Raw genomic sequence first — 25,131 nt, 5'->3', positions numbered from 1 at the left:
GTTGTTTTGGTTAAGTTACAAAGTTTTTTTTGGCAAAGCCAAGAGAAGTGATACCAAATTTACCAATTCTGATTTAAAAAAAAAAATATTTTGTTAAAAATGTACTGCACTTCAGCCATAAATAACCTCATAAAGAAAACTGATTTAGATTGTATGTAATAAAAAATGACATAAAGTAGTTTGTCCTGTCCCTCAGTAGTAAGTGAAGTTGAAGTTTATAAATAGCTCATTTTTATCTGAATATTAGTTTTTGCGTACGTATTTTCAAGACAGAGTTTCACTGATTTTTTGAAAACAGCATTATATTGTCTTTGTTGTTAAGAACTCCACAGGTTACTTAATCAGACAAGCCAGCACTTGCACTCATGTATTGAAGTCCCAGTAAGACTATTTTGGCTTTCCTGAAGCTGTTTCGGGCTTTTCATTTTTAAAAGGATCAAGCATAAGGAGTTCAGACACATTAACATGGGAATAAAGGGCAGATGGACCTTTTGTGCCATAAAATCTCTTTATTCCCTTAAGGTATGATATATATTCAGGTGAAGAATCACAGGAACAGCATGAACTTTTGCTTATTGAGGCAGTTCCCTGCATGTAATTTTCTACCTCAAAATCTAATTCTTAGCAGCTCCTTATCTCTGCTCCTAGAAATCGAGGAAGTAATGAGTGTTTCCACTCGCAAGTACCTCCAGGCAATCCTTGGCCCACATTGTGGCGGTCTCAGCCGTGCTCTTGGTGGCTCTGCCTTTGAATTGAAGGGGAAAATTAACATTATAGCTTCATTTTTAATGAAAGAGTGGAGGATGATTGCCTTTGGTTTATTAGGATGGGATATATTCTATGGTGGATATGTAGTGTGTAATTTCATTAAAGGGAGAATGTGCTGTCACCAACGAACAGTGGAGTTTGTCGATAAAATGCTTCTTTTCTGTGGTTTACTGACTTACTGGAAGTGAGTACTGGAATTCCATCCTTCCAAAAGTCCTCTATCTTGAAGAACAATACTATTAGATAGCTAATAATACTTGAAAATATTGATATCTATTTATTTCTTGTTATAATTATAAAACAGACTAGGCAAACGCTAAAGATGTATGGTGTTCTTAAAAGAATGCGTTATGTACCTTGAGGTATTCATTTTAGAGATGATTTTCTTTTGATTTTTCTGTGGTGGACTTTATTTTTCAAGTAGCAAATTTTTTTTTGTTGTTTTGTCTCATGGATGCTGCAACTGTACTGGATTGTTAAATGTTCTTTCTTTTTGTGCAAATATAATGTTAGGGTTTGTCTTGTCTTGTATAATCTGATGAGAGGATCAAGGGAATTAGATGCAGGGAGTAGGCTGGTTTCCTATTTTTCTTGAACCTGCCAACATTTTCAGGCCTCAACCCAAATTTGTGCTTGCGATGTCTTCCCCATCCCCCCAGTATGTCTGTGGTTGGGAAATGGAAGTGAAAAATCACATATTGTATACATTTAAAAAATATTTTGCACTGAAATGGGTTTCTGGGCTGAGAAGGCATTTGCTTTCCATTGGAATTAATTTTTGAAACATTTTCTGTTTCTGTTTTCTGTTGTCTATAAGGGCTTTCTGTGCTTTTAAACTTGCAGAAGTGTGTTGGACAGGAATGACTTGGTGTTACTAATGGTATTGAACTCATTTAAGTAGCAACTTTCTTCCTGGGCAACTCCCTCCTCTGCTTCTTAGAGTCATGGCTTTTTAAAAATACAAGACAAAACCCATTTCTGGATTAAAGTTATCTACCTCTAACATTGCTTTTAAATTTTAACTTTATTGTGAGCGGCAGATAACTCCTAGCTGCTGAATTACATTCTAGTTTGATTGTAGCAAACACGGAACTCTTGCTGTTACAATGGGCAGCTAAAGGGGCCATTTACCCTCCAATTCATCTGTATTAAATTCGAGTAATGTTTTCAAGTACTACTCTTCCATTCCTTCTCCACGAGTTGCTTGAGTAAAGGCAAATTAACAAAGATAAGTATTTAAGCAAAATAATAAATATTGTATCTCATATTAAAGCAATCCTAACAATGTACTTGTCAGCAGGTAATCCAACCTGGAACTGTACTTTACATGTCTAAAATCAAATACAGTGGACAAAAAGCGATGTAAGCTGCATGTCAGTTTCTGTACCTTATATTTAGAATGACATTTTTAATATTTAGAAGTGCATTTGTTGGTTTTATGGCTTTGCTTTTGGTCTCTGAGTAGAATTTGCTATAGCACAGCTAAGTAGCTGGTTGGAGAGAGAGAGAGAGAGAGAGACTCCTTTGCCAAGTGTCTGAGCTTTGGGATAGAGAGGGAAACTTGAGTGATATTTCCCCTATTTCACATATATCTCAAGATAAAATGCAAAGTGTGGGTTTAAAGGTATTTTCTTGCCAGTATGAGGCTATCACTGTTCTTTTTAATCTCCTTTGTGGTGATTTAATTAGAAGGGGTCTGTGCAGAGTCATCTTCTCACAAGAGCTCTTGTTTTCAGTAAGGCAGAACAGGCAGACAAAAATGAGATCAAATTTCCTGGTCTGCCTCAGGTCTGTTGCCTTGTATGCACGCTGGGTTGTTGGCTTTTGTTTTTTGGGCTTGGTTGTTTTGTTCTCAGACTTGTCAGCCTGTGCAAGACCCCAGTGCTGGGGCATTGAGTTCCCTTCTCAGGGTGGTGGGAGCACCTCTTGGATCTCCTGGAGTCAGGAGTTTCCTGTGCACCTACTTGTCGTGTAGGTGTCCAGTTTCACTTTGAGCACAGCCTGCACCATTTGAATGCTTTGAAAGTGCTCTGTGATTTAATGTGGGGTTTTCTGTAGCAATTTTACTTCATATGAGAGGCAGGAGTTACAAGTGCCTAAGAACGAGGTATTGCACCCAGAAGTATCCTTTGCTCCTGAAGAGTTCTGGTCTGCTTTCCATATAAGCATTGTGAGTTTCCCTAATACTTGAATGACTGCTGTTACTAAACTAAAAATAATCCAGACAACCCCCCCCCCCCGCCCCAAAAAAACTACCAAATGCAAAATAATCAATCAATCAATCAATCAAAAACCTTAAAAATTGCTAAGCTGTAATGAAGATTTACCTAGAAAATGAAGTAGAAAGGTGATAAAATTTACTTAATACATATTAAAAGGAGTATCATTACATGGAAAGGGAACAAAGACACTTAGGTAAAGTGGGGTTTTTTTCCATTTCTGTGTTTTATTCTGTATGGATACCTCAGAGAACAAGGTTATATGAAGAAAATAAAAGAAATAAAAATACTTACCTGTATGTCCAGTGTTTATTGCAGCTAAATTTTGTTTCCATGTAAAAATGATACTTCCATCTGAGTTTGAAGTTGCGAAATGCATCCCTCACTTGTGTAAAGCATAAACCTGATAATTATGTTGGCAAGTGAGGAGGCTGGTGAGTGCAACGGGACTCAATAACCTTTTGCAGATGGAGACTTGAACTTGTATGAAACTGTTGGATTGAAGAATGCTTTGAAAATAAATGATTGTGAGAATACCAATGCAAACAGATGTGTGAAGGGTCAATTCCTGACAGAGTTAATCTGGGCTAGCAAAAAGGAGTTGTAAATCAAGGCTGAGGTATTTTAGTAACAATGAAGTGCAATGACTGTACAGTTTTCTTCCAGAAATTTTACTGGAGAAGTAAAAATCTTCTATTAGCAAAAGTGATGTAGGTGAAAAAAATCAGATTAATACTTGAGTCATTTCACTTCCATTGTCATACATATTTTTTGATTGCATTATTACAGCAATGACAAATAATGGTAATTCTTTACAGGATATCTCTTAAATATTACACTAAAATTAAATGCATATTTTCAATGAAAAATACTTCGGGGGGAATTATTTTCCAAATCTGTGTGTCAAATTAATATTATTTCCTAGCAGTAATCACTCCATTGTGCAGTTCACGATGACAGTGGAAGTGGGAAATCACTGTGGTAATCAGTGATAAGGGCCAAGTGCTTCTGGAACAGTGCATAACAAAGTACCAAGTAATGTTAATGTCTCACTTACCTGACATTTCAGTTCAAGTAAGAACTCGCAAAATTGTGGCAAACTTCTAAACAAGAGCACAAAGAGCTTGGTAGCCATAAGGGTATTATTTGCCATGCTGGATGTGTTTTTGATATGTGAATTACATGCTGTGTAAGTTCATCTGTTTAAAAGTTAAATTTTATAAAAAGAAACCCTAAGGCAGTAATCTCTCAGATTGCTGTGCTTGTTTAGGATAAGCTTGTGTAAACTGAAGGCATATATGCAAGGCTCTTTGAGATAAGAATCTACATTCCAGCAACCAGTAATTATACAATAAACAATTAACTGTTCAAATAAATGCAGTGTTTTTTATTGAAAGACAGATTCATTTTTGAGGTTGCGGTTGCATTAACTATGAGCTGGGAGTTTGTATTAAAAAAAAAAGCACCATTGTATACTTTGAAGGTTCTTAAGATGCCCATCATTACTAGAATTTTGGGGTTCTAGTAATTAACAGTGTTTCTGAGTGCTGTAGTCTAGAGGTTATTTTGTATCCCAGTGCTAATTCTAGCGCCCTCCTTGTTACACAGTCTTTGTCCAAGTTTGTTTTACAAGTTACTTTTATCTTCCAGAGCATTCTGCCTCTGGTCTGCAGGCTTGTGTGTTAGGCTGTCGTGTGGTATTTGTGTGTACTGTACCTGCCCTTTTACAAAAAAAGGTGTTTATTGTAGAGGCGTGAAGAGGGGGGGAAATGAATCACAATCTTCACTGAACAACCAGAATAAATAGAAATTTAAAATAAAACAAATAAATAATAATTTACAAACCCCAAATGGAAAAAAAAACCCAAACACAAAAGGCCCCCTCACAACAATTTTTTTAATTTCCAAAATTATCAGGTGGTTAATTAAAGTTTATCTACTTTTTGCTCATGACCTTTTGCTTTTACAAGTTAAAAGAAGGAACAAGGCAATGTTGCTTGATATGCTGTACTGGTTTTGGGGGTCTCACCTCATCTGGAAGGGCTTGTGCTGTAAAGTGTAGGCCCAGTTGCCTAGAACACCACCAGAGTGCCTCTCAGCCTGAAAATACGGAATTGGAAAAGGAAGCTGTGCTGCTGGAGGACTTCAGAGTTTGCCTTTAAAACATGTATGAAAGAGAAGTCAGCACCACATCCGTTTATATAGGTAAATGCTGTAAGTAAACTTGCAAGAAAACCTAAACACAACCTATTGCTGTTGTACGAAAGTATTCATAAGCTCAGCATTTGTGTCAGTGAAGATAATTCTTGCCAACAATGCGTGCGCTGCCATGCTTCAGTTTAGAAACTTATTTTCTCGTGTAATGCTTTTTTATTTATTAAAAAGACCTGAAGAAAGCGTCATGTCTCTGAAGTTCTATGTTTTTTGGGGTTTTTTTCTGAGCTATGGAAATTTGTTCAAAAACCCCAAACTACCTTAACTTTAAAAGTTCTCTTGTGAAAATACTTGCATTTCTATTGGCTTTATTACTTGCATAATTTATGTGCAGAACACTGTTGCAATTATTTTTTTTTTTTTTTTGGTCTGGAAATAATAGAAAATGTTTCATGCTGTAAATAAATAAATAACCTGTAATGTCATGCAATCATGTCTGTCAGTTGTCCATAGCAGTGACGCAAATAGTTAGATTTCAGTCAGCATATAATAGAAATCAGTTGCTGATGCATAGTGTTGAACTGCACAAAGATCTGTCCCTACAGTATAAGCACAGGGAACTGCTGACTCTGAATTTAGGTTTGGCAATTCTCTAAATTGCAATTATTGCTGTGAAAGGTGTTAAAGTGCTAGACAATGAGCACGACTGAGAAAAGCAGTAGCTGACTTTCTTTGTTTTTTCAAAGTATTTTGGTTCATTCTTTAGGCTTGTGCTTTAGCCTGGCATGCTGACCATAGAGCATTGCTGAAGTGGAAAATACATCCCCTGGTAGTGCATCTCAGGCAGGAAAGTGCTGCACAGACAGGCTCTTACTGGTTCATGATGTGTGCAGGTCACAATGCTCTAAGAGGCTTGTCTGGCTCCTCTCGTCATCTTAATGAAAATGAAGCAAATCCAGCCAAGTTGCCAATTTTTATGTTATTTGGTGTCTTCTATAAAAGTTTCCCATGATGTCATGATTCCTGGCACCGAGAGTTCAATTTTTCCCTTATGCAGAGTGACTGCCCCCTCATCCCAGGGGATGGAAGATAAGGGAAGTCTCCCTTACAGCAGGCAGCAGGGCGGGCTGTGGGTTTCGTTGTTTGGGTTGTTTTGGCGTTTGTTTACACTTGGATTTTGAACTTAAAGCAGTCTCACATGTGCACTGGAGTAAGTAGCAGCTACCTATAAACTTAATGTCCAAAAGCAAGAAAAGAAGAAGATAAATGGTTACTTGGTCATACTGCCCTTCATTTTTTTCCGTTTGACAGGTGCTATGCAGAGACGAGTCTGTGGAAGTTTGAAAGTTTGGGGATTTGTTTTGCTTCCCCCTCTGTTTTCTGCTTTTGGAAATCATTAGGGCTTTTGGCAGGTTCCTAAGGTTGCTTGATGTTTAGATTGCATTTATTTCTTTTCTACATTATTGGTTTTGCACAGACCCAGACAATGTGTATTTTCAGTTTGCTTCCATTAAGCCTGATTGAAAACATGATTGAAACCTAATGTTAACTTAGGTGACTCACTTAAAAATGTTAAATAAAAGCTGTAAATCATTAACTTACATTTAATGCTAGGAGGTCTGAAGATGGATTTGTCACTTGGTAGTGCTTTCACTGTCAATTTTATTAAATTGTACCGAAAGTACCAAAATCTTTTTAAAAACCATTGCTCCCACAGCATCCTGGTCATTCCAGCTTTTGAATTAAATGAGGTCCCGTAAGTTTTAATGGAATTAAAAATGGAAATGTTAAAGTGGGCGTGTGTTCATAGTTATCTGCTTTGCAGACTTTACATCAGTAAATCATTACAAAAAGTGTCCAGTAAGTGTTTCTTACAGTTGAACTCTGTCTTTCTGACCTAGTCCTTTATAAACTTTTCTGTGATCAGCTTTGATTTTTGTAAGGTTGTCCTCCACCCTTTGGATTTTTAGGTTTCATAGTACTTTTTTTATCTGATTAACATTTTTTTGCAATATCCTAGCAGAACTACATCTGTCTGATCTTGGGCTTGAGTTTTGCAGTATTTCTGTAACTTTTTGGCTTGTGATTGGAGTTTCATAATTGTTCTTTGTTTCTCTAGCTGTATATTTTGTTAATAATGTTTAATTTCTTCCTTAGCTTAAGCTATGGAGGAGGACATTCATCACATTCAGAAACAGACCTTCACAGACAGACATACACAGCTTCTCATCAGCTTCCTGGATACTCAACTACGCAACATCCTGCTGGTAACTGTCCATATCATGAGAATACTGCTTAAATAGCTACAGAGGAAGAAAAAAAACAGACAACTGTTATGTCATTTAGATTAAAGTTAATAAATTTTATAATCAAAGGAAGTTTGTCATATAAGTGGTGGCAACTGGTATTAGAAAAGCTGAGTGTGTAGTAGAAAGTTAACAGTTGTTAGCTTTTATCAAAATGCAAAATGTTGTTAAGTAGAAAGGAAAATATACAGGCAGGTTATGCTGGGTATCTTGTTTTTTGAAAAAGCTGCACTTATTCTTTAAAATACAACTTTTCAGGATTTGGCCCATGCATAAGGGCCAAACGTTGTGTGCCTCCGAGCCAGTGGCAGAATTGCTGCCAGCTCCTCCAGACTAAAGCAAACAGCAAAACTGATGCGAGCTGAAACACGCTGCTGCTGGCACTTCCATGTGCACACTGAGGCGGGGCTGGGGAAAAGTTAAAATTCATTTAAAATGTAGCAGTGGGGTCAGCTGTGTGACATCTGCAGTGGGGTCCGTCTTTGCTCCTGATGATATCCTGTCTCCATGTCAGGAGAAGACGGGGCTTGACCTTTTCATGCTCACTTTGCAACCCAGTTTCCAAAGAAAAGTGTTTGAGCTCATGTCCTGACTGGAGTCTGTAGTCTCCTGGCCAGGTCCTTGATCAGGGCGATGGAGGGTCAGAACTGCAGTCAGTTACTCACAGCTCTGGATCTCACCAGTGCTTCCCATTGAGCCTCCTGCTATTGAAAGGTCTGGACAGTGGGAAACACATAAAGGTGTTTGTTGAAACAGGGAATGCAACCAAAACCCCTTTTCATGTGCCAGTCCTATAGATGTGTCCAAACTTCCATAAGCGGCCCAAAAGGGGAGAAAGTGGATGTAGAAAAGTTGAACGCATTTCAGGAGGAACTGTGAATGTTTAACCAAGTGAAATAGAACAGTGAATCTTCAGATGAAGGAAGAATTTTACTGGTGTACCTAAATATTGTTTGAAGCATCATATTTGGCATACATTTAATAATAGGTTTTTAAATGTATACTGTACACTCTATGCAGTTGTAACACTGCGTAACAGTTAAACACAGAAAAAACAATGTACTTTAACAATGCTAATGTTTTGTAGGGTGGGGGTTTTATAGTGAGTTATGAACATATATCCTTTTTACTTGATTTTGCTTCTTTGAAGTTCATCTGAATTATCTGTTTTGTTTCATTTCCCTTCACTATCATCTAGGTCTTTCAGGAATATTTGATACCAGTATGCACAGTGCTGGAGGTAACACTAAGGAAACTTCTTCAGTTATGAATTTCCTCTCTGCTATTGAGTCTCGTACTGCTCAGGCAGTCTCTTCAGGATCTACCCTTTTACCACAATTCAGGGCTCCTTCCTGGCAGACAGGTGAAAATTTTCCCTTGAAATAAAATTTTGTCATTGTTATATTGAATGTTTGGGAGGATTTGAAACAAAAATATTCTGACTAACTGAAAAGGCTGCATGTTTCCTACCTCTTTTACATCTCAACATTTAAAAATATCAAAATCAATGAAATTATGTTAGCATAAGATTTATATGAGCAGAAGTTCTGGTTGTTTAGAAGGAATTTATATGCATAGGATGTTATTTTGTCTAATGAGTCAAATTTATTCTCCCAGCTCTGTTTGGAATTAGTCTCACTAGCACTATAAGCCTGTTCAGGCACACTACCTGCGCATCCTAGCAAATCTTTCAAACTCTGCTCCCTGTCATAGTTCTTCTGTGATATTAGTACTAAAAGTCTATGGGTAGCTTTGGCCCCTTTGTACACGGAAGTAATGAGCAAGGTGTTCTCCAAAAGAAGGTCTGAGGTGCATGTCACATAGAAATAAGGGATCTAATTTACAACTAAACAAATGTGCCATCTCTTCTGGCAGACTGACTGCCTTCCATAAACCTCCCCCATCTGTCAACCCTTCTGTGCAGAGCAGGAAACTGCAGATTTTGAGCTCGCTGTAGACAGTCACACCAAGATAAGTGTTGCTACTGCATCTGTGGGTAGCTTCAAGTTCTGGGTAATCTTACAGAGTGATTGTGCAGCTGTGCAGTGCAGGATCTAGTCACTGATCTGACAGAAAATGTTTGAGTGGCTTTTTTCCTTTGGTCGGATGGTTTTCCTCTGTATCAGCAGGCTGATCTGTGTCTTAGTGCAGCTGTATGATTGCTGTTCGGATTTGGGGAGGAGGCACAAGGTAGCACAAGTGGAACACATATGCCATTTTGTTGACAGTTTGCACTTGTTCTGTTGAGGGTAATGTGCAGCTGCATTCTGTGAAGAGCAACTCAAAAAGTTAAGAATAGAGACTGTGGCTTTTAACTCACCATTGACAAAAGCAGATATGTGGGAGCAGGCATGAAGATGCACACTGTTAATCTGGCAAACAATCTTAATATAAATCAGTTATGAGTTTAGAGTTATGATGACCCATCCTCACATCAGAATGTCAGCTGGGAAGAAATCTTTTTTTCTCTTCGTCCTAGCATTTTCTCCATTGCAGCCTGCCTAACAGTGAATTGTGAAGAATGGGGAGAGATGCTGTGGGTCGGGTTTGATGTTGGTACCAGTGATTGAGAGACTTCTCAGTACTCATTACTAAGAACTCATCAGTAAGCCCATTTTTCAATATTACCAGTTCTCTGAGCTTTTTGTTGTCCTTTAATACTTCTGCTGCTTTTCTGTAACCCTCGATCTCCCAAGTGTCTTTTGAGAGCTTTGTCTTCTATGAACTTTTTTGATGAGGGAAAGCAAGAGCTCTTCACTCTGCAAGGTGACTTTTTTCAGAAGGGTTTCTTACTTTGGGATTTTCTCTAAACTCTGCAACTGCTGATTTTGGGGGAAAAAGAAGAACATTGTGTTTGTTATATTTGTCCTTCCAAGTGTTCCTTTGATCTGCAGGTCGTGTTATCAGTGTTCTGATTTCTTAGGGTAGTGAGGGTCTGTCAGTTCATGCAGCTTAGTACCTTTGCCATACCTTTTGTTTTCTCCTGAACAAATATTAAAATATAAAGCCCAGCAGTTCTTCCATGCTAGTGCTCCTATGACTGGCTCTTGTCCGGTTTAAGAAGTGAGATGGATGTAGTTGGAAGGGTTTTGATTTATGGAAGAGAAAGGAAAAATACAGGTTAGATGAGAAATGAACATCTGCAGTTAAAACGGGTTTAAATTCTTCCCCTTCTTTGATGCCTCTGGATGGCCCTACCTTTGTGTTAGCAGTCAGGATCAGTAAAAGAGAACCCGATTGTACAAAATGTTGCAGCTTTTAGAATAGGGGGGGAAGAGTGCTTTGAAACACTGTTTATGCTTTCTTACTCAGAAAGACCTTATTGTTGACTAAGGAAAAATACCTTGGCATTCATTCACTATCACATCTCTTCATATCAGTTTGTCTTGGACTGGAAGGGAGAAACAAAGAATTTATTTCTCAGCTTCACCTGAAACTTCAAAAGCAATTGTATGATTAAGTTGCAATCAGCTTAGGAAGACTTAACTGCATTGTAAAATGAAATATTTTTTTAACTGAAGTATATGTTTCAAAACAAGCTTTATTTACTGAGAGTTTTCATTTATTCTTAAATGATGCAAAGCTAAAAACTGTTTTAAATGTGCAGGAAGAACTGACAAAGGTCAAATCATTCCACTGATATTTAATTTTTTCTGATTTACATACCCTGGTAAATTTCCCAGTGGAAACTGATTCCTTTACAAGAATTTTAAGTCTCTCTGGGAATAAGCTTGCCTTCTTCACTTTTCTTGGTAGACTTTGGAAAAAGTACACAAACTTCACCAGTGCCTGCAAGTTACAGGGTGAAAAGCACTGAATGATATGGATCACTGCTCTAAGCCTCAAAGCTTGCAAGGGAATTTCACGCTCTTATTTCAGCTGGAGAATGTTGTATTCTGTTAAGAAATCTTGTTTAAGCCAGGATGTCATACCAATGGCTGGATGCAAACAAGTAATATACTTTTCAGTTGGATAGTTGCTATTGCACCGTGCAGATAATTGCTGTCAGTGGATATTTTGGACTGTCACTTCAAAAAGCATATAAATCATATTTACTGCTTGTACTGAAAATCAAACCCCTCCTTTAAGAAAATTAATTGCAGAGTGCATAGACCATTAGCTATTTCACTGTATGCTCTGAAATGTTTCCCATCAAGTGAGTTATAAAATTATTGGCAAGGGTAAATCCAGGAGATGGAATTGTTTCTTAAACTATGTGTGTATTACAACTTCTAAGGTGTAATTTTGCCTTTTTACTGTTTATTGAAGGTAGCCAGGGCTTTTGATCAGCTTATTCTGACCTTCTTTTTAAACTGAAATAAGAACTGATAAAGAGGCCTTCAATTTCAAAGCAGAATTAATCTTGTACAATTTTTTTATCAACAATTTGCATATTAAGGATATGAGTTTTTCCCTTGGCAATTCACTGCAGGTATAGTTTGGCATTGTTAAAAAGCCTTGCACTTCCATTTTGAAAATTACCTACAATGAGTGCCTCCCTATGTATGTTTGGGTTTTTTAAAAGGGTGGTGATTTTAAAGAACGTTATATTTGTAAATGCTGTAAGAGCTTGCAGTTAAATGACTTACAGAAATGCAGAGTGCTGTAACTTGTAAAGCTCCTTTATGCTTCTTTTTCCTTCTTGTTTTGTTTTTGTTTTTCCAGGTATGCATTCCTCGACAGCCACAGAACTGTTTGTTACTGGAGCTTTGCCAACCTCTGGAACATTTCCACCAACCTCCGCTTTATCAGCGTATCAGCATCCCAACACCTTCAGCAGCAGAAACTTTGCTACTACCCCTTCTCTTACTCTTCAAGATGCTACTTTCAGTGCTACTTCGAACGGTCTCTTAACTGCCCACGATCCTTTGTTACAGATTAAAACATCGCAAGGCACTGTTCCAACTGCTTTGACATTTGAGCGCCTGAGCAGCTCTGTTCTGAGTACCAGTGTACCTCCTCAGTCATCAACGTATCGTTCTGCTCAAGAATCTGCACCCCATCTTTTGCAACCTCAGTTTAGTTTATTGCCTTCGACCCTTGGAGGAGCTCAGCAGGTGTCTCAGGCCTACAGCACATCTGTCTTCACTGGTTCCACTGCTTCCATGGATAGAGCACTTCAGCGAGAATGTAGTGTTATTAAACACCACCAGCGGCCTTCGAGTACTCAGTCTGTCCAGCCTCAACTGGCTGTTTCACAGCATTCCTTACACAGCTATTTAACAAGTACAAGTGGAGTTAACTTTCAGGATACATCTAGGCACTCGGCATTATCCTGCAGTCCAGTTGGAGATGTTACTCAGGTGAGCAATGGAGGACCACAGCAGAAGACTTCTCAAGTCACAGTAGAACTTGCTCAGTCATACACATCTGCAATTCCATCACCTGGTTTTCCGTCTGCTTCCACAGCAAAAGTGAAAAACTGTTCCATGAAGCAGCCTCCGAGGTCAACAAAGACCCCCAAGCCTCAAAGTGTAGCTCCCACTGTGCAGACACAAAGCTATGCCAAAACTGCACAAAACCAGAGTTCTGTCATTACAGGCCAAGCACAGATCTATTCCACAGCACAGCTCCCCAGCCTCTTGTCGGTCAGTCAATCCCAAAACTATGTTTCATGCCAGGCTGAGAATGTGCCACCTGTCAGTCACTCACAGGATTTCTCATCCAGCAAGGTTGAGAAGCTGCCCTCACTGTATAAAACATTGACTTTTTCTGGGCAATCACAAGCTATTACTTCTGACAGTCAGACTCTAAATTACTCCTCAGAGGAACAGGTATTGACCTCAGTTCCAAATGAGAACTACTCTGGGCAAATGAGGGAACTTTCTTCAGTCAGCCAAGCTCAGAGCTACTCTTCTAGTCACTCTCAGGGTTTATCTCCAGTTACCCAGTCCCAAGTTAATTTTTCATCTCAATCACAAGTTTTAGCAGCTGTTAGTCCTTCAGAAAGCTATTCTTCAGGGCAGTCTTTAACATTAACGTCACCTTCTCTTTCCTTTAATGCCTCTCCTCGGGTACAAACTCTTCCAGCCACTAGTCCTAATCAAAGCTATATTTCTTTACATTCTTCTCAGAACTCTCAGTCACAAGAGTCCTCCTCTCCGCAGTCTCAAAAGTTTTTGCCATCTGTCCAGTCTCCTTTTGCATCCCCAGCTCATTCCCAGACGCTGCAGAACAATAGACCTTCCTCAGAGACAAAGTCCTATGTTAAAAGGAAGTCTGACTCTAACTTATATGCCTCATCAAAACAGGAGGAGGAATTATCAATGCAGGATATGCAGGCATTGCAACAGCAAGCTACTCTTGAATCTTCCACTCAAAGCCTAACTGAGGAGGAGATCAGTGCTCAGGATGCATCCTATAGGGTCTCAAAAGCAAATGACAGATACTCTCAAAGTGTAATCAGAAGCAACTCTCGTCTTGAAGATCAAGTTGTTGGACTTACTCTTCAAGGAACAAAAAAAGATGAAAGAATGGTCAGTTCTGTGGAACAGCTTTCCCAACACATTGGCCATATCACCAGCCTAAGCCATGATATCAAAAAGACAGCTAATTTAATGCGAACAACACAGGTAACTGTGAGTGCTAAGGAACTAAACCAACAGCATTCTCTTATGCATAAGGTACATGAAAGTAAAGCTCAAGAGCAGCAGGGCCAAGTCATTAGCACACCACCGCAGGTTCAGCCTCATGCTTTAAGACATGGTCATCAGCTGTGTTTGCCCAGTGCACAGGTACTGCTGGAATCAACCTGTGACTTGCAGATTCTTCACCAGTCAATCCTGCAGTCGGGTTTAGGACAAGCAAAGGCATCACCTCAAGTGCAAAGAATACAGAGTCCTCAGCAGGTGACACATCCATTCCTTCAGATGGATGGTCACATTGTTCAAAGTAATGGGGGTCATTCTCAGCAACAGCTGCATAGTCAGAATTCAGAAGTAATGAAAATGGACATTTCTGAGTCTTCAAAACCACTACAGCAGCATTTGACAGCAAAAGATCATTTTACTCAGACAAATCAACATGATTCAAAAAATCAGTTTGTTTCTCTTAGTTCAATATGCTTCCCAGAATCTATACTTCTCAGTGACGAGAGGAATATATTATCCAATGTGGATGACATCTTAGCAGCAACAGCAGCAGCCTGTGGAGTGACACCATCTGACTTTGCCAAATCAGCTTCTAATGAAGAGGAAATCCAAGCTGTTGAAAACAGTGAGGAGTCTAAAACACAGTTCCGATCTTTGGATTCCAGACATGTGTCTTCTGTTTTCAGTGCCTCACCTACTGTAGTTGGAAAGCCAGCAAGCAGAAATAATATTTCTCTCAATGGAGGCCAAATTACTCTAAATCTTACCCCAGTGTCAACAATACAGACAAAAACTGTGAACTTGGATCAACAGCACGTTGAAACTTCTGATCAAAGTGTACCAGCAAGAATGACCTCTCCCACCCTTGGTCCTGGTCAAGAAGAGCAGGAGGCTGTTCGAGTTAAGAAACAATCCAGCATCAGTCACGAATCTGAAGAAGATAATGATGCTTCTGTTGATGGTACACTGAATACAAGAGACACAGAGTTTGTTTCAAGTGGTAGGAGCCTAAGTGAGGAAAGTGCTGCTTCAGAGAATGATTTTAATATGGGTGGTGATGATGGTACAGCAGCAGGTAACCAGGCAAAGGTTCCATTGCAGCCGCTCTCTGTGCCCCAAAGTGCAGATGGAGCCATTAATAGAACTGAAGAAGAATGCCAAGATTTAACTCAAGGGAACCTTCAGAAGAAAAAAAGCAAAGGAAAAAGCCAAAACAAAAATGCTGCAGAAGATGACAGTGCAATTCAGAAACAGGTAAAAAGAAGTGGACAGTGTAAACGTCAGAACTCAAGAGGAAGTGATTCGTGTTTCACGTACTCTTCTCCTGTTTCTGAAAGTTGTTATGATACTTACCAACATCAGGAAAGAATGAGGCAAAAAATTAAAGAAGTTGAAGAAAAACAGCCTGAAGTCAAAACAGGATTTATTGCATCTTTTTTAGACTTTCTCAAGTCTGGGCCTAGGCAACAGTTTTCCACTCCAGCTGTACGAATGCCAAATAGGACTAGGAGACCAGTCACACAAATAGTTCGTGCCCCTTGCCTGCAGCCCTCTGCAAAGCCTCAGCCAGCAGCAGCAACACCTGTGGCTGCTGAGGTGAGTGGAGAAAGTCCAACCAAAAAAGCTGATGAAGAACTGAAGAAAAATTTAGAAACGTTGCCTTCATTTTCTTCTGATGAAGATGATTCTGTGGGTGGTAACCATGATCTTCAAAAGAGCATCTCTACTGCATTGTCAGCCCTGGATGATACATCTGACAAAAGGATCAAATCAGGTAAAATGGTTACTGCAAGTGTATATGTTGAAGGAGATTTTTGTTGCTGATGGGGAAAAAAAAGAATAATTTTACCTGTCTTCAGGTAAAGGTTTTGATTTGGTTTGGTTTTGGCCACAATTAAGAGTTTTCTTAAAAAAGTGTATTGACTATGGACTAAACTAGTGTTTTCCACAATTAGAAAATATGTAAATAAACTTTTTCATGCTACTTAAGTAGGACTAATGCCAAAAAGTTATTTTAGTTTGGAGTTGGAATAATGTGTGTGTTCTCTTCGATTCTGGCTTAGAATACTAAATATGATTTTCATCTGGGAACCTCAACAAAACATCATGTCAGAAGTTCTCAACCTATTTTAAAAAAATCCTAGCAAGAGAATATATTAATAATTGCCATCAGCAGGTGATGAGTTCTTGCTAGGTAAACATACATTTTCTGTGATGATGAAGTTGTACTGAATATGTGTATGAACCAACTTTTGCACTTGTAAACTGCACTGGTTTGGCTGGGCTGGTCCAAGGTGGGAGCCATTTGAGCCATATCGATCAGGGGTGTTGTAGCTCCATGTGTGTTGATAGGTTGCCAGCAAAAGAACAAAATCTGGGAAAGATTGGTTTGGGCAGGGAGGGGCAGCAACCACTGATCACAGTAATAATTCGTTTTTCACACACTTTTCAGTTTCAGTTGTGTTACATCCATGCTGTACATCCATGTTCAGAGCTTTTAACTGATGCTGCCTTGTTTTGAAGTATTTTCAGAATACAGAACATTTTTGCCTAGACAGGTCTCTTCAGTAAAGATTTTTTTCCCCCCTCTGGTAAGCAATTAGAAACTATCCATCCAATCACATAACTGTACTAATTCCAGAGAAATACCATTGTCTTCCAAAATCATCACAGGGAGAAAACGAAACCTTTCTTTAACTCTTCTCAGGATTCAGAACCCATGACCTGTAAGCTGATTCTAAACAAGAGAGAATGAAATAATGGTTTCCCTTTTTAGATTAAAGGAGAGATGGAGATTTTTTTTTTTCTCTAGGTGTGACATGATTTGCTGAAAAATACATAGAAAAATTAAATTGTAATAATCGCACCTAAGATACTGGAAAAATATTGCAGAATATGTGATATGCTGAACAATACTTCGTCTTAATTACTATTCTGGGGTTTTTTCCATGGATATTTCTATGTAATTATGTTAAGTTCATGCATTTCAAAAGGCTGCACAGAGGATGAAGTTCCTTCTGTGTCTTTCAGTTGAATGTATATTTCAAGCAAGAAAGCAGTGACTGTTTTTTGTCCCAGAAAGCTGAAATCTGGACAGTGCCATGGTGTGAGCCTCTTCTTGAAGCTTGTTAATTTTAATAAGCCATTTCTGTGTACAATGTCCAAAGAAATATTTCAAATGGGTTTTTTGTTGGGTGGGCATTTCCATTAGTGTTTTATTTGCAGTGATTTATTTTACAATGTTATTGTATCTTCTTTGTTATCCATAAGGATGTAATATTTATATCACCAATTTCTTGAATTCACCTTCCTATTTTGTGACAACACAAGACTGTGCATTGTACAAGATGCTTAGTAATGACATATTTCTTTCTTTCTCAATGGTGTTTTGCAGGTTTTCTAGTAATTCCCTCTTCTGTCTGTTTTTTCAAATAAGTATAGACAGACAAATGCTAAAACATATCTTTTGTTGATAGTATTAAGTAGTACATGTACCTTTATCTGCTGTTCTGACAAATACGTAAATATACCTAAGCAACTAATAGTGGTGTGTCTAATTAAAGCTGTCAGAGCTCTCACTGAAGAAAGAGAACATATTTGCAAAAATGTGAGGTGAAGTATCTGGAAGAATATATTTCACATTTCAAATCAACAATTTTACCGAATGGATTTAATGAATTCTCACTTATTTGGTATATAGCTTTTGTATTGACACATTAATTTGACATTTAAATCATTTGTTTGGAGTCACTTTTGTTAAAATATGCTACGTTATCTTTTTTACAATTTTTCAAGTGAAAAAGTCAACCATTAGCAATGATTATAGCAAAACTGTAAAGTGGTTATCTTAAGTTTCCTAAGTGATATAATCAATTGTGTTATAGTTACTATAACTTGATTTCTTTTAGATCAGCAAATCAGTGTTAAATCTAATATGTGTACAAGACTATAAAGTAATATCTAAAAAGGATTCTAATTTTTTTCAGGTGGGAAAGAATAATTTTGAAAGGTGGGACTTTTCTTTGGCTCTTTGGACTAGAGGAGGAAAAGAATGTTCTTTTCCCTTCTTTGTTTTGTATCATCAGTTCTCATTGCTCACCTCTGTTAATATTAAAAGTCATTAGGCTATTGCCAAAGTTTTAATCTGGAACTTCCAGTTACATTATCACAAGATATAAATGATAAGTATCCAAAAGTCACACAGAAAATATTTTCATATTTCATGTGTATTCTCCTTCTGTAATCCAATTTAAAAAGACTTAGCAGCAGATAACAAGATTCAGTGCTGTAACCTTTACTGTTGTATTTGCTTATTGTCACGAAGTACAACAGTATTACCTGGTGATCATGTCTGTAACTATCAAATTGTTTTCTGAAGCATTCAGCTTTGTTAATTCCAGATGCTAACAGAGGCAGCAGTTTAATACAAACAGAGGTATATTAGCTACAGTATTTCGGTTGTGTTTAAGATTTAGTTGTGGTCAAGACACTGCTTCTATTTTAACTCCTAGAACAGGTGTTTTTCCTAGAATAGTTGCTTTTAATATAAATTGTAACAGAAAAGAAGAAAAATCTAGTTCCATATTACATTGCTAATCCTTGATAATTTGTTTAATTAAAATTTGGATTTTTTTCTTCAGAAACTGAAAAAGTGACAGTTGTTACTGCTGCTGCCACCACCACCACTGCTGTAATAAAGCAGGAATCTCCACAGACAACAACTGCTGTAGGCAACATGCAGGAGAAAATGAATCCAGCTGACCCCTTAAAAGTAGCTCAACAGGATGCTGTGACTTCAGAACAATTGGCAAAAATACAGGAGACTGTTGCAATAGAAGGATGTACTGATGAGGAGAATATGGACAGTGAAGGAGAGGGAATGTACAGAGAACGTGATGAATTTGTAGTGAAGATTGAAGATATAGAGACACTGAAGGTAATCTGAATATTTGCTGGGGGGGAAACACATCACAAAACCCTGCATATGAATTCAGCCTCAAGAAACTACCAGAAGAGGAAAGGCTGCAGATTAGTTTTCCCTTTCTATTCTAATATTTCCTGATTGCTGCCAAAATGCCTTAAAGGTGTCTTTCTAGTGCAGATTACAAACATGTTTTGAATGTACATGACCCATTTTATGCTACACACATAATAAAGTAAATCTGTGTGCTGGTAACCTCTGTTAGAACTTGGAATTACCTATTTTAATATTAAAAAGCATAAATTTTTCACAGGCAGTTGACTGCTTTTTTTTTTTAAAGATAGGAGTAGACTTTCAAGTGTAGCTTGCAAAAGAACTTGAATGGAATTGGCTTCTGGTTTTTTCTAAGTTCTGCTTGGTATTTCAACAAGAAATGTCTTCCATAAGCAATCAGTACAACTCTTCACATGAGTTTATGTGAATTTCCTTGTTGTCTTTGACATTTCGTTTTGGTTTGGTGTTGTTGCTTCACCATTTTAATTCTTCTGAATGTTTACCTTTACTTTTGTGGCTATCATAGCCAGCAATATTCTTACTGTTAGAATATTTCTAATATTTTTGATTACTTGTCTATGTGTTCATTCTCTTAAGATGCAGTTTTAAATTAATTAATGTAGCTTTGTCACATAAGACAAGTGTTAGCAGTTTGAAATATTCCCTTGTCACTTATAAGATGGATTAAGGTATATTAGGAGATACTTTGAATTTTAAGTTTGTTAGTTGAAGAGTCATGAAAAAGTAATCATTATTTGACTACATTTTCCAAAAAGGGTTTATTTGAGTTAGTAGTTTGTTTGTAGGATCTATAGAGAATTCTCATTAAAGCTGATCGTTATAAAACTTGCCTTGATGCAAGCAGAACTTAATAACTGTGGTTTTGGAATTCTAAATTACTTATTTAAATTTTATCCTTGGTTAACTTCCTCAAAAAATGTGATGCAGAAACACATTTCTGGAAGAAAAATAAGCACTGTTTTTAGCAAATAATCTTATGTTCTTCCAGGTTGCTTTGCAGACAGGAAAAGAGCCTCCAGCTATCTGGAAAGTACAGAAGGCTTTATTGCAAAAGTTTGTTCCTGAAGTGCGTGACGGACACAGAGAGTTTGCTGCTACTAACAGTGTGAGTCTTAAAAATTCCTTGGGAAGCCTCATGGGAGATGGTTTCCTTAATGGAAGTCTAGGAAACTAAATAGGATGTGATTCTGGCATACATTCTTAGCAAGCATCCTAGAGGGGGGGAAACCCTCCAGCTCAATCTCTCCCTAAATACATCCATGGACTGATTTTTTTGCTTTCCACCGCGGGTTCTTTGATATCCTTTCGGCTGCATAAAGGAACAAGTTATTCTCCTAACCAGAATAAAGTCAGTGGAAACAGGCTTGTGAACCAGCTGCTTTCTGCAGTAGGAGTGATATAGAGAGGATACAATTTTTAACAGGCAGCTTTTGCCAGGCAGATAATGCTTTTGGGATAACACATGTGGAGAATAAAACAAAGGGAGAAAAAGAGGCCCAAAGTAACTCCTCTTATCTTATTGTCTTCAGTTTTAATTATTATCTGGAAATCTGATGGAGAATTTTTCTTAAATTATAAATGGTATAGAGAGGCTTATCTTAGTATGTAAACATTGGGGGGGTTAAACTGACTTTTTTCTCCAGTATTGGAATTTTTACTTGTTAAACTGACAAATTTTGCTTTACAGAAACACTCATGGTTTGGTTTTGGTTTTTTTCTTTCAGTATCTTGGGTACTTTGGGGATGCAAAAACAAAATACAAACGAGTGTATGTGAAGTTTGTTGAAAATGCAAACAAAAAGGAATATGTCAGAGTATGTTCAAAAAAACCACGAATCAAGCCTGTCCAGTCAGCAAGGTATTTTATTTCAATTTATTTTCCATTCTGCTATATTGTTTTCATATTAAGAACAGACCTATTGAAATAAACAGGAGTTACAACTTTAAAGTATGTTAATTGTGCTTTAATATGGAAACTGAGAACTGTCTGGTTTGCTTTAAGAAATTAAATATCAATTGCTGCCTTGTCTTCCCTACTCTATTCTGTTCCATAATCAGTTATTTTGGAGGTGTTAGGGCTCTACATGCTATTTCTGTGTCATTCTTTGCCATACAAGCCTGCTAGAGTAGTGATTTTAATTTTTTGTGTATTGTTTTCTCGTATCCTGTGGACTTTGCTAGTTAGGTAGTTTTTTCTGGATTGCTTTAATGACCATTTTGTCCCAGTATACTACAAGTACCATGCTTTCTTCTCAATCCTGGAAAGTTAATGTAAAAACAGATGCTCATTACAGTGCTCTTCATTCAGGAAAACACTGGAGTTTTAAGTCTAGTTTGCTCTCAAAGAAAGCAGTGCCTTCAGAGAATCAACATTATGAAATAATCCTGATCTACTTAAAAGTACCTAGGATTTTGATGCTCCTTTATTCTTGGGCTATGCAAGACTGTCCCAGCACCTGTTCTTCCAGTGCTCTGAGGCAACCCCCTCTTTTAACAAAACATGATTATGATTAGCTTGTTATGCATATGCTGTTCTCTCAACACTGCTTTTGGCTTTTCTTTCAGTTTGTACTGCATGTTGTATTTATGGAGAAATCAGTCAGATCCCACTTCTGTCTGTGTTTCACTGAGCTTCATTAAGCAAGGTCTTTCAGCTTCCTTGTTTGGGGCAGACTTTCCGTTCCTCTCATCCTTCTACTGTCTGTTGTCTCCATCTATTTTGGTTTGAAATCTTCATTTCTGACAGATGTCTAGAATTACTCTCAGTGTTCCAGAAGATACTTACAGTGTTTCTGCTGTGCATACCACTGCTTTCCCATCTTGACAAAACTCTTCTCTAGCACTTCCCAGGATTGTATTTCCTGCCTTGCTCTCAAAACTGTAGTGCATTATTAGCCCAAAAGTATAGAACTTTGTATTTCTGATATCAATATTCCTGTTTGTTTCCCTGATTTGAGTGGTGGGAAGAGAAAGAAGAGGAGTTGTCTGGCCAAGTATTATATCAAAAATATAGTAGTATGTATAGTGTGCATGATCTAATTCCCAGTTACAGGTGACAGTGAAGTAAGTTTATATAATCAGTGGGGAGTATATTCTGGTTAAATAAGATTACAGGTGTTCTATTACTGCCAAAACTTGTCTGGTAATTACTTTCATAAAAATTCTCTTCCATCATATTGCAGGACTATTCATTGCAAACCTAGTAATAGCAACATCAAACCCCCTGATCCACCAACACCAAAACCAACAGCAACAAAAGTCTCTTCTGTGAAACCCAAAGCTAAACAGCCAAAGGTAAAGGCTGAACCACCACCAAAGAAAAGGAGAAAGTGGAAAGAAGAATTTTCATCTTCCCAGTCTGATTCTTCACCTGAGGCCCAGAGTGAAGAAGATGGTGAGTGAGATACCATTGCTGGCACCTAGGCCCATTTGAACTCAAATGAGAAGAGTATTATAAAGTTACATTGTTTGATCTTGCATGTTTTTCTGTACAAGCCTCAGAAAGAAAATATGAAATCTGAAAGTGCCATGCAAAATGAGTTTCTTAAAACTTTTTACTTTCTGTTGGTGTATAGGCAAAGGTGTACAATTGAAGTTATTTCCAATGTAGTTTATCTACTTAAATACATGTTTTACTACTTCCTGTCTGTGACAGGTACAATTGTAGGAGGAGAAGCCGATTTGATTTTTGAATACATCTAAAGAATGAGATTCTTCATTAGTTTTCCATTGCAACTGCTTGTCATGTCTAAAATAACATTCCTGTAATCTTTGCCTGCATGGAGATGTGGGCATAATTCAGATGCTGCTGTTGTTTTTTCAAAATCCAAGGAGAAAAAGCAGTCGACTTTTTGGCTGCTTCATTGCTTGTCTGAACGGCAGCTGTTCAAATGTAGCCTGCTGAGCAGATCTGCTGTTAAGACATTCATAGAACGTCGAGATTCAATGTTTGCAGGAATTCTCCAGAAGAGAAAGGGATTTCTGAAGTTTACAGTGTTTATAGGGGTTACATGTGGTAGCAGATTTACAGTGCATTTTGCAGGGTTCTTTTTGTTTATTTCCTGTGTGTTTGAAGCAAAGCTGTGTATTACTCATACTTCATTATTGCTGCATTTCTAAAGCATCCTGGTGACTTTTAAATATGGATAAACTATCATTGGTGTACTGGAACACTGCCTCTGTGAAGACAGCACCTTTAAAATATTTTTCAAGCAAACTTGCCTGAGTAACACTCCATATTTAAGGCCTCAAGTAACCTGGTGATTACAGTCATCCCTGAGGAAGTTTAACAGCCTTGCTGGCTGAATCACTGCAAAACCCTGGTGTCAGACATGGAGCTATAAAAAGCTCCAGAATGCTTACTAGTACTGATGACTACTCCATGTGCATGTTAAAATTGCTGTCTATGAAAAAATAACAGCTTCCTCAGAGTAAGCACAAATATGTGCCTACATTGCTTCACTGATAAAATTTTCTTTTGCCTTTTTTTGGTGGGTTGAAAAATTAGGTGTGATTGACTTCAGTTGTATGCAGGCTCCTAAGTGACATTAGTACTCTGAAATTCTTTTTCCTGTTGGATGACTTCAAATTTTGCAATTTTGGGAGGTACTTGCAACTGCACTTGGGGTGCTTTGCTTGACTGAAGTTATTAATTATCCTTTTTCTCTAAACTTTCATCTACAAAAATAGAAAAATGTTTAAATTGCTTAAAATAGAATGTAAATTTTTAACTATATCTAGTTTAAAAAGTTGAACCATTTGTATTATATTTGGTGTCTGCTCCTGTTTTTGACATGTAAGTAGTTTATTGCAATTGACTGCATTGAGTTTTAATCTCTTGGGGTACCAGTAGGGGTCACTTGTGTTTTAAGAGAGAAACCTTCCATTTTGAAAAACACAAATTTGTAGGCTATTGAAGGAAAAAATCCTTCTATCCTGTTTACTTTTCAGAGGTTATACCTCCAGCTCCACTTGTTACTCGCTTTTTGAATACAAGAGCTATGAAAGAGACTTTCAAGAGCTACATGGAGTTGCTTGTTAGCATTGCCTTGGATCCAGACACAATGCAAGCCTTGGAAAAGAGCAATGGTATAGTATGTTTAACATTTGTGTGTTCTTACTAGATTTTAAGGTTATTAATCAGAAAAGCAAGTGGTTTTTAAATAAAACCCCGCAAACCTAACAAAATTCTAGTTACATAACCTCATTGGAATAATCTACACGTGTTATTTGTGTATATATATATTTTTGCATTCTCTTTGAATAATCAAAGTAATTTGGAAATATTGTTTTATCTGCTTTGCTGCATTAGAATTTTGCTGTGAATGTCAGAATAGAGCTCTTTGTTCCTACAGTTACTATACTTCAAACCTTAGCAAACATTTATTTAAAATTACAGTTTCAAGTGTGTTTGCTTTCTCATGAAGAAATAGGCTTATAACTGTAAGTAGTTATGATTCCTCCTACTATTAAGAATTCTGCTTTTTAAACTCTGAAATCTTAAAATCCAGATCAAAGAAAATTATATTAACACTGTTTTTTTGTAGACAAAGTATTTGGATTTGTTTACCCTAGTAAACTCCAGGGTACAAGTCGAAACTCCTATTTCTCAAAATTTAGTAAAACACTCATGTACCAAGATAAAGGTTCCAAAAGAGAAATCATTTCATGTATTATTTCGTTGTAAGCTGTTGTTTTGTACTATTTTCTGATTGCCTGAGGCTAGAAAAGATTTTTTTTTTAACACTTCTCTCCTGCCTCTCCTGATTTGTTCTGAGTGTGCATTAGTGCACACTTACCTCAAGATTTCAGACCCATGCATTATGTCAGTAGTCCCACTTAAAACCAAAGTAATTGACTTTATAAATAAAAGGCTTCATACTGAGCTGTAAATTTTCATTCCTGGCCACATGCCTGTGTTCAGCTGTATATTGTGAAATTCACAGTGGTTTATCAGATAACTTTTATCAGTAAGCACTTTCCTCATTTTTTTTTTTAGTAAATGCCAGCAGGACCATTTCTTGTAAAATGGAATAACAAATGTCAAAACCACATACTTGTCTTCATAAAACTGCCAGTTGTATTGCACAGAAGAGGAT

General features: G+C 37.5%; 1 protein-coding gene across 1 annotated transcript in view; it reads left to right on the top strand.

Annotated features, from left to right (window-relative positions):
• QSER1 (glutamine and serine rich 1) overlaps positions 1–25,131 on the top strand; it is a 44,308-nt gene that overhangs the window by 9,152 nt on the left and 10,025 nt on the right. Inside the window, exons 2-9 of the mRNA XM_032110974.1 lie at positions 7,299–7,408; positions 8,646–8,810; positions 12,113–15,811; positions 18,678–18,973; positions 20,022–20,138; positions 20,758–20,891; positions 22,216–22,427; positions 23,984–24,121. Of these exons, the coding sequence (XP_031966865.1) occupies positions 7,299–7,408; positions 8,646–8,810; positions 12,113–15,811; positions 18,678–18,973; positions 20,022–20,138; positions 20,758–20,891; positions 22,216–22,427; positions 23,984–24,121 (4,871 nt within the window). The remainder of the gene's footprint in view (positions 1–7,298; positions 7,409–8,645; positions 8,811–12,112; positions 15,812–18,677; positions 18,974–20,021; positions 20,139–20,757; positions 20,892–22,215; positions 22,428–23,983; positions 24,122–25,131) is intronic.

This window comes from Corvus moneduloides, chromosome 6 (assembly GCF_009650955.1).
Source record: "Corvus moneduloides isolate bCorMon1 chromosome 6, bCorMon1.pri, whole genome shotgun sequence".
Taxonomy (NCBI): Eukaryota; Metazoa; Chordata; class Aves; order Passeriformes; family Corvidae; genus Corvus; species Corvus moneduloides.
The sequence above is the reverse complement of the archived record's forward strand: the minus strand, read 5'-3'. Positions and strand labels throughout refer to the sequence as shown.